The 14,321-nt window shown below is 38.6% G+C and overlaps 1 protein-coding gene across 1 annotated transcript in view; it reads right to left on the reverse strand.

Moving 5' to 3' along the window:
* Nucleotides 1-14,321, reverse strand: part of ADAMTS12 (ADAM metallopeptidase with thrombospondin type 1 motif 12) — a 148,506-nt gene that overhangs the window by 30,823 nt on the left and 103,362 nt on the right. The window contains exons 15-17 of the mRNA XM_033520470.1: nt 11,442-11,562; nt 6,378-6,622; nt 4,902-5,043 (exon numbers count right to left, since the gene is read on the reverse strand). Coding sequence (XP_033376361.1) covers nt 4,902-5,043; nt 6,378-6,622; nt 11,442-11,562 — 508 coding nt within the window. The remainder of the gene's footprint in view (nt 1-4,901; nt 5,044-6,377; nt 6,623-11,441; nt 11,563-14,321) is intronic.

Consider the following 14,321-nt stretch of genomic DNA (forward strand, 5'->3'; position numbering starts at 1 on the left):
CATGACTCTTTAGATGTGAGGCTGACCCACACGATGTTGATTTCTCACTTGGTTTGCAAAGAAAGGTACCAGTTCAAAGTCATCTGGGTGTGAAAGGCTTTTGAAAGAGAGATTAGAAATCTTGATGCTGCAGAGCCCTCAGTTTGGGCTGTAAACAACAGAAATGAAGGATCATAAGCAAATGTATAAAAGATGTTTGAGAAAAAAACGTATTTGATTTTAGAGCTCATTTGAACATGTAATTGAGTTGTGCACTTAGATACTCTGCAAGGAGTTCACTTTGTATTTGAATGAACAAATTATATTCTGTTCATGCACAAGTTATGCACAGAATACAAGTGGCAATCTTTACATTAGCTACACATACTCAGTGCTATAAAACTCAGACCCACAGCAGTGAATGGAAACAGAGCAGCCTTTGTATTTAAAATCAGTTCTAAACTGCAAGTTTAGGAACACTTGGAGACAATTTTGCAAAGCATCCTTTATGAAGGTTGTGAAGGATTTAGAGGGCACATAACAGTTAACCCCCCAAAAATCTCCAAGTTAAGTCCTTTTGCAGAGCTTTGAAAATCTGCCAATTACTGATGCTATCTATGGAGAAATAATTTTTTTAATATTGGCTACTATTCTCCCTTAGTTGTGGCTGTCCTGTTCTATTCTTTTTCTTACATTTAATGCCACTAAAAGCTGGTTCTAAGAAACAAGATTAAAGCCTTTTAGAGAAAGAGGAAAGATTTATACTTGTAATTCCAACTTTACTCATTCTTGATTATTTAAAGAAGGATTAATAGGTAGATGGTCTAAAAAAGAAACTCAGTGACACATTGAATTTAGTCTGCATGTAAAAAAGCTTTTTTTATTCTTAATTTAAAAGGCTCTACCTGTTGTCTTGAGAGCAGACTCTGGTGGGACAGCTCTTGTCTAGAGGGTGCAGCAGTTTGCAGGACACCAGTGTGCACACATTCTGACTGCGAAGCAATTCCTTTCATAAAGCATAAAGCAAATGGCAGGAAGAGATTCAACCTGTCCTGCACTGAGGACAGAGAAAGGGTTATGACTTTTGCTACAATTTATCCCCTCTTGGCACTTGTTTGCCATGAGCTGGATACCAATGTAATTACTTATTTTCTACATTGCAAATGAGTATCAGGTATTGCAATGTGTTCTCCTTTTCCCTGTATGCAGTATTAAGCATACTTGCCACAGAAAAAAATTGTTTTTTCAGTGAGTATTTTTTTCCCCTGCAGTGTACAATAGACTGACCAGAGCCTTCTTTGACACTACAATAGATGGGAACACATGAAGGAACATGAGAACACATGAAAAGATTTGAATCTTCTGTATCTCCACTGCAGTGGAGCTGGAGAAGGATATGCATCAGGGCAAAGCATGGTGCTACCTTGAGGCCAATAATCTGGGGAAAAATATGTCCAGGGAACTGCCCTGAGTTCATTCTGAAGAGAATGTCTCTTCTGAATGAAGAGACAGCTTTACTCTACAAAGTCTTTATTCATCACTGGAACTTCTTCCAGATAGATTTCTCATGGATAAGGAGCTGCACCATAGGGCTAAAATCATGGTTTTTCTCTTAGGACTGATGAAGCTTTCCTGTATCAGTCTATTGCCCAGTCTGCAGCCCCATTTATTATTCCCTAATGTAAATGTTCTCTCTTGGCTCCAGAAAGCATTTGTTTGTATTGTCCCAATTTCTGTGGCTACCAAAGGCTGATCTACCCTTGGAATTGCTGTTGTGGTTTTGACCAGTGGCGATGAAAAGAACCTATGTTGGTTTTTGGCAGGTCCACGTTTGCCAAGGGAACACAAGTCTAAGTAAGGATCAATTTCTCCCACTAGGTGAGGCTGTCAAAGTTCAACAGTTCATCTTCCTTGGTCCTTCTTTTTTATCCTAAAAATATTGGTTTATTGTTCACATAATTGTAATAATCCTTAAAAGGTATTTATCACAAACATTAAGCTAAATAAATACAGCTTTTCTTATTTATCTCTCTGTAGGCTTGTCTTCAATAACACTTGTGCAGCACACGCATAGCAGAAGATTATCTTGTCTACTTCAGTGCACTTTTATGTTATAAACTTTCCAGAATACTTCAAATGACAGTGATTTGGTACAACAAGTGTGTTCCAGCCAACACTGGTAAGTTCTGAATCTAAAGAGAGTGAACATTCACATAAAATCAATCACATTGTTCATAGCCAGAAGGAAATTTTGTGGAAGTCAGTTGGACATCAGGGAGAATTTCTTCACTGAACAGGTTGTCAAGCACTGGAACAGGGTGCCCAGGGAAGTGGTGCAGTCACCATCCCTGGGAGTGTTCCAGAAACAATTGGATGTGGCACCTGGGGCCATGGTTTCATTGACAAGGTTGTGTTTGGACAAAGCTTAGACTCCATGATCTTGCAGGTGTTTTCCAAACTCAATGCTATGAACAGTGATGCTGGTCCACATCCCAACGGCCCAGAGCACAACCAAATAAAACATGTACCTGCAGGGAACTGCAGGCAGATTGGCATATCAGATTTCCCTGCTCCAAGTGTTGCCTTGGAGCTCTGTGCCAGGATTTCTCTGTTTTAATGGGCAGGGAGTGAGAGACAATACCCTGACTGCATCACTGCATTAGTTAACTATGTCCTTCTTTAGACCTGTCCAGTTACTTTTCTAAACATCTGTATCTCAGAGGAAAGAGGGCTAGATGTTGATTTGTTTCTTTTCTTCTGTCCATGAAGGAACACAGAGAACTGGTGAGGTGTCTGTGCCCTTCCTAACAGGGCTCCACCTCTCAGTTCCCCTCCCAACTGATTCCACCAAATCCATAATCTTCTCTGAAACACATTATTTATTTCTGCTTATACAAAGGAAATAAGCTCAAAAAACATTTATGAAAAGCACAAATGCAGCAAACAGAAGAAGTCAATTAGTAAATAAAAACTGAAAAACCTCACGTACCAGAGCTCTCTACCTAAGGAACCCATGAGGCAGTTAAAAATCAAAGCCCTATCATACAGCTTGTTATGCAGAAGAGAGTACACAGGACTACAATTTACCTAGTGAGAAACAGTTCTGGGAAAACTGCACCTAATGTAAAAAGAACCTCAAAACAGCATAATAAACAGTCTACTAACACATTTCCCTCCTCTCCCCTTTTTATCACAACCATTTTTACATTAAACACGACTCACAAGTAGGCAGGTATCAGGACTAAAACCTACAGCACACAATTAAGTAAAACACTTGTTTTGTGCAGCTATTTAAAGAAACTGGTGGGTGTTTCCCTATCAGAAAACACACAGAGTTTCGTGCTGAGAGACTCTTCTTAAAGCAAAAAGTCAAGAAAACAAATCACATCATCTGTCTACTCAAGCATAGATACATATGAATGAACACACATTTCTATACTACATTGATTATATATACAAAAGTATTTTTTAAATAATATGTTGATGTTATTCGGATGGAGTATTTTACACTAGGCTTCTAAAAGTTCTTCTTGTAACCTCATAAAATTAGGCCATAAAATGCCTTTTGTCCAAACCACTTTAGTGCATTACTTTAGTGTCTTCCCTGACTGAAGAGATGTAAAGTTGTTACTCCTGCAGTCATCAGTACTTTTAGAATCACAAGTGGATTTCTTAAAATACTTGTTTGTCCTTATTCTTTCCTTTCACAAAGCAGTTAAAAAAGCAGTAATTACCAAAACCCACTAACAATACTCTAGCATTAGAGAAGGCCTTTCTCATATTATTGATCTGTTTGTAACACTGATCTTCTACTCCTCTGTACAGTTTTTTGACTGTACAGAATGGTCAAAGAACAAGGTTATGGTTTTATTTCCAGAAATTTTTCACTGTCCTGTGAAAATCAAGAGCTAATTCAGAAGGCTACAATTCCTTTCCTCCAAGTTCAGACTTCCCTTCATATTCAAACTTTTCCATTTTCAAAATTATTTCTGCAATAGATGGATTAAAAAAAAAATTACTAATGTGAAGATTTGGTCTCTTTATCCTTATTGTTAATTTACTACAAATATTGACTTTATCTCATTCATGTTAGCTGCTTTAGAGGAAGTTCACCTTCTAGTATTCTGTGTGAGTTACCAGAAGCCAACTTCTAGACCTGTTCTTAAATCCTACTTTACAGGCACCATTCTGCTTGTCTGCTTTAACGTGCTCCACAGAACTGCAATATAACTGCAGTGGTATCCAAGCCACTGCCAAACTGGCAAAGACATGGAAGTTCTCAAGACTAATTACAATTAAGTAATTACTGAGAAATGCACGAAAAAGAGTTGTTAGTTGTCAAGTGATGAAATGAAGAATATTTTTTATAGTTATTATATTGAAAAAACTTAATAGGGAAACAATAGTAGGTCATAAATTTGTATTGCTGGAAAGAAGAACTATGGTGAAGAATATTGACAAAAAATTTTGAGGGAAAGGAAGCTGTACCTTCTTATTGTGGTTCACAGAAGCTGAGAATTTCAGGGCAGGTGTTTTAGAAACCTGACTTACATAATTATAAAAATTTTTATTTAGAAGTCAACATGCATTACTCAGAAAATCACAGAATAGCTGGGGTTGGAAGGGACCTCTGGAGATTATGTAGTCCAACCCCCCTGCTAAAGCAGGGTCAGCTGGAGCAAGCTGCACAGGATCACAACCAGGCAGACTTTGAATGTCTCAGAGAAGGAGACTCCACAGCCTCTCTGGGCAGCCTGTTCCAATGCTCTGCCACCCTCAAAGTAAACAAGTTATTCCTCACATTATTTTTATAACCACATGACCTGATTTCCCACCAAATACAGATTAAATAACATTACCTCTTTGAGGACTACATCTGTAATGAAGGCAAACAGTAGGAGAAAAAGGAAGTGAGGAATTACCTCTTCCACAGGTAACACTGCAGGCTGTCCACTCTCCATATTGCCAAAAATACTCTGGCTCTCCAATCTCATTCTCATTACTTTCTTCTTTACGTACAGTGTACTCATACTCGATTCCAGGGTTAGTTTCTTGAAAAAGCAGCTAGAGAGAGTGGGGTTTATTAATTGTTTAATTAATAATCTACCAGTCAAAGGCTTGCAAAGTGTGGAACTGCAGGAATTAAAACTGCCCATCCTGGAGTCTGCTACCAGTTCAGAGAAGCAGACTTTCAGAATTCCCACCTCTGAGTCGACAGTGGCATACGTGAATCTTTCAAAGACACAGCTGTTTACTGTGCACTTCTGCAAATACAGGTGGGAATAAATGGGTCACCATAATTGGTATTCTATTGACTATAAGAAAAGATAATGCAAAGTCCATCCAAAGCATCCCTATGCTGCTGATTAAGAGCTATTGCCTATCCCCATTATAAATTATAATTTTCCTACCTTCTGAAATAGCTGTTACAAAACAACCATTAAGTCAGAAAATTACAGATGCTATTCAGACACTGCTTTAATATTATTTTTCAGTGTTTCTGAATTAGGAAGAAAAATTCCAGCTGAGAAGAGGCACTCAAGAAATTTACTTGAGAGGGAGAAAGTAAACATCATCAAGGGATAAAAGACTTCAGCCATGAAATTTTACTCTTCTTCCCAATTGTACTAGAAGTGAAGTCTGAGCACTAATTAGTTATGTCTTCTCACCAGCCATTCAAAGGAAGAAAGTGGTATCCCATCACACCCCTAATACTTGTGTTAATTGCATGGTGGATACATGTGCAAGCAAGCCATGAGAGATACTTTCAAAGATCAAAGGCCAATTCCAAATTATTTTTTCAGAACTGACAGAAGCTGCTTATGTTTAAGTCAGAATCCATAAAGCAACATGAAAGAAACAAAAGAAAGCAGCCTCTGTGGATGTTAAATGGGTCAGTTTCACTTACCATAAGCTATTAACCCATTTATGTAATGTTTTTCTTGCTCTGTGTAAGCTGTCACCGCTGTCAGCCATCCCTAGCTCTCACTGTTCACAGCCTGACATCAGCTCCCTTTTTCTGACAACTTATTTTTCATCTGGATCTGGTTCACATCACAGTGTTGGAAAAATTTGGTACAAGAGACAAGAAAGTTTTGCAAGGGACTGTCCAACTATAGCTGTCAGGATCCCTGTTCTAGTGGCAGCACAGGATTACACCAGCCTTTAACAAATACTGGAGTATGATACAGGACGTGTTTTTAGGCAGGATGAACAACCCTCAAAAGCAAGGTGCTTATTTCTCTCCAAAACAGCTCAATTATTTTTTTTCAAGACAGTACATTAATAGTGGTTTATATGTACACCAACATATATATTTTCCCAGCCCCACTTCCAGGGCCCCAGCACATTCTGCTTCCATCCAAATGATTAGGTTCTGCTTGTGATCTCCTCTTTACCTGAATCCATATTGATTCATTGGTGGGTCCTGGAGCAGTCAGATTTTCTAGATCTCCTGTTCTGTCATACTGAAATATTGTGCCTGCCACTTTGTATTCACCGTTCCACTGGATGATAAAGCCTCCATTCAGGTAGTATTTTCCTGGGTCTTTGCTTCGCACAGCGAGGAAATTTCCAGATTCTGTAACTTCCATGACTTTGATTCCCCTTGCACCTTTTGGAATTAGCCCAATGTCAACATATCCTAAGAGACAAGAAAAATTGATGGAGGTGAACAACAGAAATGTCACTGCATTTTATTTGTTTGTAAAATGATTAAAACAACAGCTTTGCTGGAAAAAATAAACAAATGTCCTGTCACAGAGCTTGTATTTCACGCTGTTAATAGTGTGATTTCCAAGTCAGGGTTTCTAATATATAGTGTTTAGGCAATGCCAGTGGCATTTAGAAGGGATGCAGAGGTGAATGATTTTCAGAGCTGTGCCAGGGGAAGTCTACTCCACACATAAACATCAACCTTTCCATAACCATGCCCAAGGGCTCTGGCATACTGCAATCTGGAGAAATGCCAGGGAGTTCCAGCAAGTTAACAGCCTGTAGTGGGATAGATTTTTTCCAATTTTCAAAGAATATTTTCATCTGTACCCAATGTAGAGGTATGTACAGAATTTTACTTCAATGTAACTTCTCTATGAAGTTACAACAACAACAAAAAAAAGGATGTTATTCAAATGTGTCAAATTACTACTATAAACTGATCATATTTTTGTAAATTGCCTATTTTCATAACAAAGTTCAAGGGTTCTTCATGGGTAGTTATCTGTTTAGAGATTTCTGGTCTGTGTGTTAAGAATGACCCAAAGCATCTATTACAGAATTTTGTTCACATCACAGGCAATGTGTGACATCAGACTCTGTGCTTCTCACCTTACAGGAAGCTCTATTGTTGTTGCTACTAAATTGTAAAAATAGGAAGTTCACATAGATTCTTGAACACAAACACAGGTAGCTTTCTTGTTATTGCCCCTAGCTGAGCCCTAGGAATAAGATGGATGAAGTTGCTACAAGCTGGTGCATTGGGAATGTGAGCTGCCTTTGTGCTGGTTTACTTCAAGACGGGAACATGAGTTCCCTGTTTTCATCACACCCTTCTGAGGTCATGAATTAAATTCTGAGACTCACATCCTGTTCATCTTTCTTGTGAAATCAGCTTATCACCTTTGATTACTCACTCACATGAGTGAGATAAACCACACTGGGCAGGCTAAGCTATCTTCAGTATCAATGTTCTTCACCTACCAGAAGTATTTCTGTGCTGCACAACAACCTGCTGCTGAAAGTAAGTGCCCAAGAATCTTTAACATCTGAATTTTCTTTGCAGCTCTTTTGTGCTGAAATAAATATTGGTTAAAATGTCATATGCTGAGTATGGTACAAAACAGAATCTGTCCACTTCAGGTCGTTACATATATGAATTTCCAGCGACTGATGTTTAAGAAGGAGCATTTTCTTCATGTTACTCTTTTCAAGTCTTCTAGACTGACTTTGGAATTCCAAACTCTTTTTTTTAAGTGCATCAGTTTTTTCTAAGTGAATGAAGTAACAAAATCTGGAAGCCCACTGAATGACTTTTATTATTCAGTATATCAGTGCTCTAGGTCTATTGTAAGTAACTAGACCTAATGATTCTCCCAAATGTTCTATTCATTCTGTGAAGAGAAGACACATTATGAAGAGTGTGTGATTATATAACTAAAGGCTTGATTAGAAGGCATACTTACAACCAGGACAAATGAACACAGCATGGAAAATCTTAATTATGTCACATCCTGACAGCTTGGCTTTGCAATGCTGGTGTCCTTTTACAGTAGGGTTGGGTTGGGGTGATATTTTTCAGTTAAACTAGAATAACTTTTGTTTAAAACACAAAGCATAAAAACTATAAAACAATTTTTGTTCTGTTGCAACACAAAAACCTGTATATCCTTTCAAGATTTTGCATAGTTATTTTTGCCTGAATCACCTACTGCTGCTCATAAACCTTATTTTAAATGTATTGCAACTGTCCGGTAAGGGAAGTTACCATTTATTCAGTGTATCACACTTCCTTCTCCCTGCCCCTCCCCATCAACTAAATTACTTCCTTATTTCCCAGAGCCTCTTGCTGATTCCCAGTAAACATTATCTAATTTTGAAAGGAAAGCTAATCAGCAGCAAGCTTTTGAGTTTGTCACTCAACATAATGAATTTTTGTTTAAAAATTCTGTGGATGCTGTTTATGTAATTGCTCCTGGTTATGTGATTTCATTTGATAAGGATCTAGAGATCCAAGATTCAATAAAAGTCAAATTGTCAGCTGTCTTACCTACACACAGCTCATTAAATCGTGGAGCAAACCTATTGTGGGTGCTTCTGCACACCTGTGAATTGGCAACCCTCAGATTAATCCTTCCCTTTTTAATTAAAATTAAATCTATATGCTCCCAAAACAGACATGATCAAATTAATGAAACCCTTGCTGTACACACAGCTCTACAAGAACTGGAAAACTTGTTTCTCCTTCCTCACTTCTGTGACAAAAGAGTAGTTTTACTCAGGCCATTAGCACAGCATTGCAGTTCAAATGATGACCAGATCTTACTGTTTCTCCTTATCATAACAGTTCACTTTCTACTCTCCAGCCTGTTGTATTTGCAAGCCTCTCTTAAAAATACACATTCCTGAGGCACAACCTTCCTCTATGCCAAGCTCTAGACACTACCATGATTTCTCCACCCAGGCTTGACCTTCTTGCTTTTCCATGCCCACCTCATGCTGTAACCTTTCTGCCCACAAAGCTCAGCAGAGGCAACTTAAATGATTTTCATCAAACAAACCCCCTGAAAACAAGGTGGTGAATATTAGTGTCAACAGCTGAGACACTGTGTTCACATTAGACTTCTGGTTTGTTTTCCTCCACAAAACTCCAACAGAAGCCATTACCAAGATGATGCAGCCATGCCTGTGGCTCTGTTGGATGACCCTGGATTGCTATTCCTGTTTTTCATCCATGACAAAAACAAAGACTTTTAGAGAAAATGCAAGTAATAATACAGATTTCAATACTTTCCTTTTTGACCATGAGGCAGTATGACTTCTAAGAAGACTTCTTCAGGTAAAACTGATCACCTTGCCCAGCCTTTCACCTTCAGTGAAAAGCTGAATTATTAAAACTCTTCCCTAGCATTTCTTTAGTTAAACATGGCAACTCAGTCAAATCAGTCAGAGAACAGAAACTGCTGCAGCTGCTAGACCAAGAAGGGCCCTGCTGGACTGAGGTTCTGAACAAAGATTTAAATCAGAATATAATAGCTTTGGCTTTGTATTTTTCTGTGCCACTGGACACAAAAAAACTTTTCAAATCTTCTTTGCCAGTGACTGGAAGCATGCCTTGGTACAGTTTTGTTACCTATACTGAATTAATGAGCCTGAAGTTTTCATGTTCACATAATCTTTTCAGCAACCACTCTGCTATAAAATCTGACAAAACACTCACAACACATCTGTCAGACACAGAAAGAAAACAGATATTGTAAACAAAGCCTTTTTCCATTTCCCAGTTTAACACCTGTGCAGTGAGAACCACATGTCCTGAAGAGCCCACCAACCTCTGCCTTGCCTGACATTTTTCTTTTTATTCTGCAATGGAGTAAATTTATATGGAAGGGAGAGAATATGCAGAATCAATACATTTTTTACTGAATCTAAAGAAAGCTTTTTTCTTAACACTCAGTATCCCTCACATCTGTCAGTGAGGCTGACTGAATCTTGGGGCAAGGAAAAGGTAAGTGAATATAAAACACAAAACGAATTTCAATAAAATAAAAGGCACTTATGCTTTCATAAGTTACAGTACTGGAACTTTAATGTAAAATTGTTACTCAAAAATAAAGTTCACATCTTCAACCTAGGAAAACTCCCACACAGTCAAAGGCGGAGTGAATTTTAAATTTGCAGAAGCAAAACATTTGAGGCTGAAGGATTACTGTGGTATTGGAAGAAGTCTCACATACATATGAAACCTGAACTGCTTCAGGATTGCAGCTGTCTTCACAGTTTATCTTTGTGACACAGAGAGAAGGAAAGCAACTCAAGTACAGAAAAACCACCTGAAATATTACAGAAGCTTTTACCCCAAAGTCTGGAGAAAATGATCAAACTAGCTCTAAATCAGTAGCACAAATCATATTTGCACAAGGCAGGACTATTTTATTTGAAAAACCCCACAAACCCAAAGCTGAAGGCACTTCAACTTCCTCCTCCTCACTACAATGGTACCAGTTATTGATCTTGAGACTTCTCATCTCTGCATCAGCCTCTTTCTTTAGCTGCAGACCTTACTCCAAGCACAACTCTCCAGTTATTCTGGAGATATAATTCTATTATATTGTCTTCTCACCTCTCCCCCTCCTGTCCTGGTTTTCCACGGAAAGCTGTTCAACCCGGCCACCTCTTCACCTCCAGCCTGCTGCTATATTTAATCAGTTTTAGTCCCACTCCTGCTTCCAGACTCTCTAGCTCCCATTCATCCCACACAAGTCAATTTAAAGCCTGAATGTCTTGCTACCATCAGTAAAGACAGGCTCAGTCCTCCAAGTGCTTATTCAGACCACTTCAGCTCTGCAGGGAGTTACTCTTCTCCCCTTTATGATGCTTAGAAATAAATCCCCAAGCCAGTTACTCCAGCATTTGCTTGATGCTTTCCACTTTACAGAGATTAGGTCCACATTTTTCAAGATGGCCATTACATTCACTTTGTAAATGCACTTGCTATTTTGGATTTTGTTGTTAACTGCACAACTTGCATAGAACCTCTTGGGTCTCTGACAAGTTTTAAAACCCAGGTGTACTTAAAAAGCACAGAGTATGCATTTTTTTCTGGCAGAAGCATGATTCACTGAAACACCCATTTGCAATTTCCCACGCAGATGATCACTCGGTTTTCAATGAAAAGCACTTTAATCATTTTTACGTAGAGAAATGACTTCACCAATGGAAGAATTTAAAGGAAGAACCCATATTACCAAATCCTTCACTCTGATTAAACATCATCTTCACTGTACGACAAGCAGAGCCATCTCCCAGGCAAACTCCACACTGGTCTTCTGTTGCATTGGAATTTATCTCATAATCACAGCCGACAGCCTAGAAGGAAAAACAGTGTCAGAATAAATGCAGCCTCCACAATGAAGTACTGAGAGCTCATCTATCACTGCACTTCTGAGGAGGGGAGTAGTATATATCCTGCATAGTGTATTCCACCAAGATGAAAAACAAACTAACAAACAATAACCATCGCCATGTCACAAAACATGCAGTAGTGACCAGTCACTCGAGACAGAAATGTGACACATGAATGGCATCATTGTCTGGGACTGGCCACTACAGCCAGGATTTGTGTCTGCTTTCTTATGTCATAGAGCCATCCACAGGTTCCTGGAAATACAGTGCAGTAACAGAACTGCAATCTCTGCCAGCTTTTTGTGGCCATCTCACAGCACAGAACCCCTACTATGGTCAACCACGCTGGCAAAGCGAAACTCTTCAGCGGGCATCATTTTACTTCAATGACTCTCAGCTTGCGAGCACAGGGACATGGGTCAAGATAAAGTGGGTCAAGTTCTAGTAAAGACTGATTTTTCCAGCTTATGAGAGAAGAGTTTATTCATCCTGAGTCAGGAAAAAACTTCTTCCTTGCCCAACCCAAAAATTCTGTACTCTAATGTCTTTAAATTTCAACAGAATTTTCATTTGGTTTCGGGACTTTTTTTCTGCCTCTCTTCAAAAAAAAAGAAAGATTGCAGAACACAACATAATGTCCAGCACTTAATGGTTGTTAATAGTATCTAAGATATCTGGAAGCCTGTGATATAGATGAATAGCCAGAAGTCTGGTAATATGTAAAGGTTTTGTCTCAAAAGAGATTGAGATGGGGGATATAGCATCATAAAGTCACCCCAAGACAGGTTTTCTCAGTTGATTTTTCTCAAAATAAGCTTTCAGGTGTTATACCTGCCAACATGTCTAACATCCTCTTGATATATGAAAATCTTATGTATGAAATTAGATGTAATGTATGTAATAAACCTCTTTTGATATTGATCTTGTTTTACCTTCAGTACATCAGCTACTGTAATTTTCTGCAAGCTTCCGACAGGAAAATCCATCTATTAGACTAACCTAGGTATACAGGCTCCTGCATTCTCTAGTATTTTTCTATAATTTTCAGTTTAAGAAACACCAGAACATTTGTCTAAGTGCCAATGATTTGATCAACAATTAGAGAAACTGTGAAAAACAGAAGTAAGGAAAGGCCTCAAGCTACAGATGGTACCAAACTACATCACTTTAAAGAAGATTCAAAAAAAGATGCATCCACCACTTACTGACAATTCTTTGTCAGCATCTTTCACACCAGCCCTGAAAAGTCACAGCTGTGTCAAAGATTTCTGCAGCAGCCTTAGCCTCACCCTCCTTTCACTGAAGGACACTTTCAAAAAATGAAAGGTTTGTAATGTCTTGCACATAGACAGATCCTGGCACCAAGGACCACTGAAAGGACCACACTTATGAGCAGTACAGAAGGTTACAGAGATAAGGATATGTTAGCAAGGTGACTAACTTTTTGCCTCCAAGAATGTAGCTATCTGACCAAGGATGGATTTAATCAACTATTCAGAATACACAGACGCCACTGCTACATGAACAGGATGTTTCTTAATCTTTCCAGGAGTTCAGATCTGTCCCTTCACCAGTTTAACACTTCCTAATAACTTAGAGAGGCTGTAGTGTTACTGTTTTCTCAGTGATGCATTCCATAGTACATCTACTGTGCTATTAATACATCTGTTAATCATCTGCAAACAGTAAAGTCATAGTTATCTAGTTTATTATTAGACCAGAGAAATAATAAGACACTCTGGAGAATCATGGAAGTTTAGGTTTATTTTCTATACTATGCACACAAAACACTTGAACAGAAAGTGAGGAAAGTCTGAAGATAGAACTCTTGTGCCTTGTGCTTTGCTATTAGAAATGATGATTAATGACTTCTAGGAGCTTCTTTTTTTGAAAGTCTCTAAAAATCACTTGTCTTCAAATTGTGTAATTTTTGCCAAATTATCATTTTCTGGTAGAAAATGTGTGTTTTGGAAAAGGTTTCTGTCCATCTTTATTTAACTGTGCATTCTGTTTGAGAGGCTGCACACGGAATTAATTTAACTAGTTCACACCGTTAATCAGATACTCTGAAATGAACATCACTGAGCCTATTTCCCTTCCAAGTACTGTGTGGTGTAAAAATCCCCAAAGATTTAACTAATCAGTTCTGATTAGAACTGCTGCAGCTCTGGCTGTAGCTGAGATGGCAGCACCACAGTATCATCACTTCTTTGCCTTTGGGGTGGCACTCAGTGCTTCTGCATGGGCTTTACTCTATCAGCTCAGTCACAATCAGCTCAGCTCTTTCCCACTTGACCATTTCCTTTAGCAACAGGTCTATAGCACCAAAATACGGCATTGCTGCAATATGACGGGAATCCCTTTGTCCCTTCCGATAATAACAGCAGAAGTTTTTATTTCAATGTTCTTTTGATACTTGTGGCAGTTTGTATCTGAGCAGATGTGAGCCTTATCTATAAATGCAACATTCCTGTACATTTCTGGGGTTTTGGAATACTCAAGAATGAGGCAGGGTAGTTTATTCTGCTGCAGTAAAAGAAGTCTTTGTTTTATTCCCCGGCCCTGCGGTGCTGCTGGTGCTGCCATGACCCTCATCAAACAGCAGGGCTTCATCTTACAAAGCCATTAAAACCATCACAAAGCAATATTCTCATGTGTCAAAATAAACAGCATTCACTTACTCTAGATACATTTCCATGAACTTTAACTTCCAGACCATGTTT

This window comes from Parus major, chromosome Z, assembly GCF_001522545.3.
Source record: "Parus major isolate Abel chromosome Z, Parus_major1.1, whole genome shotgun sequence".
In the NCBI taxonomy this organism is placed as follows: Eukaryota; Metazoa; Chordata; class Aves; order Passeriformes; family Paridae; genus Parus; species Parus major.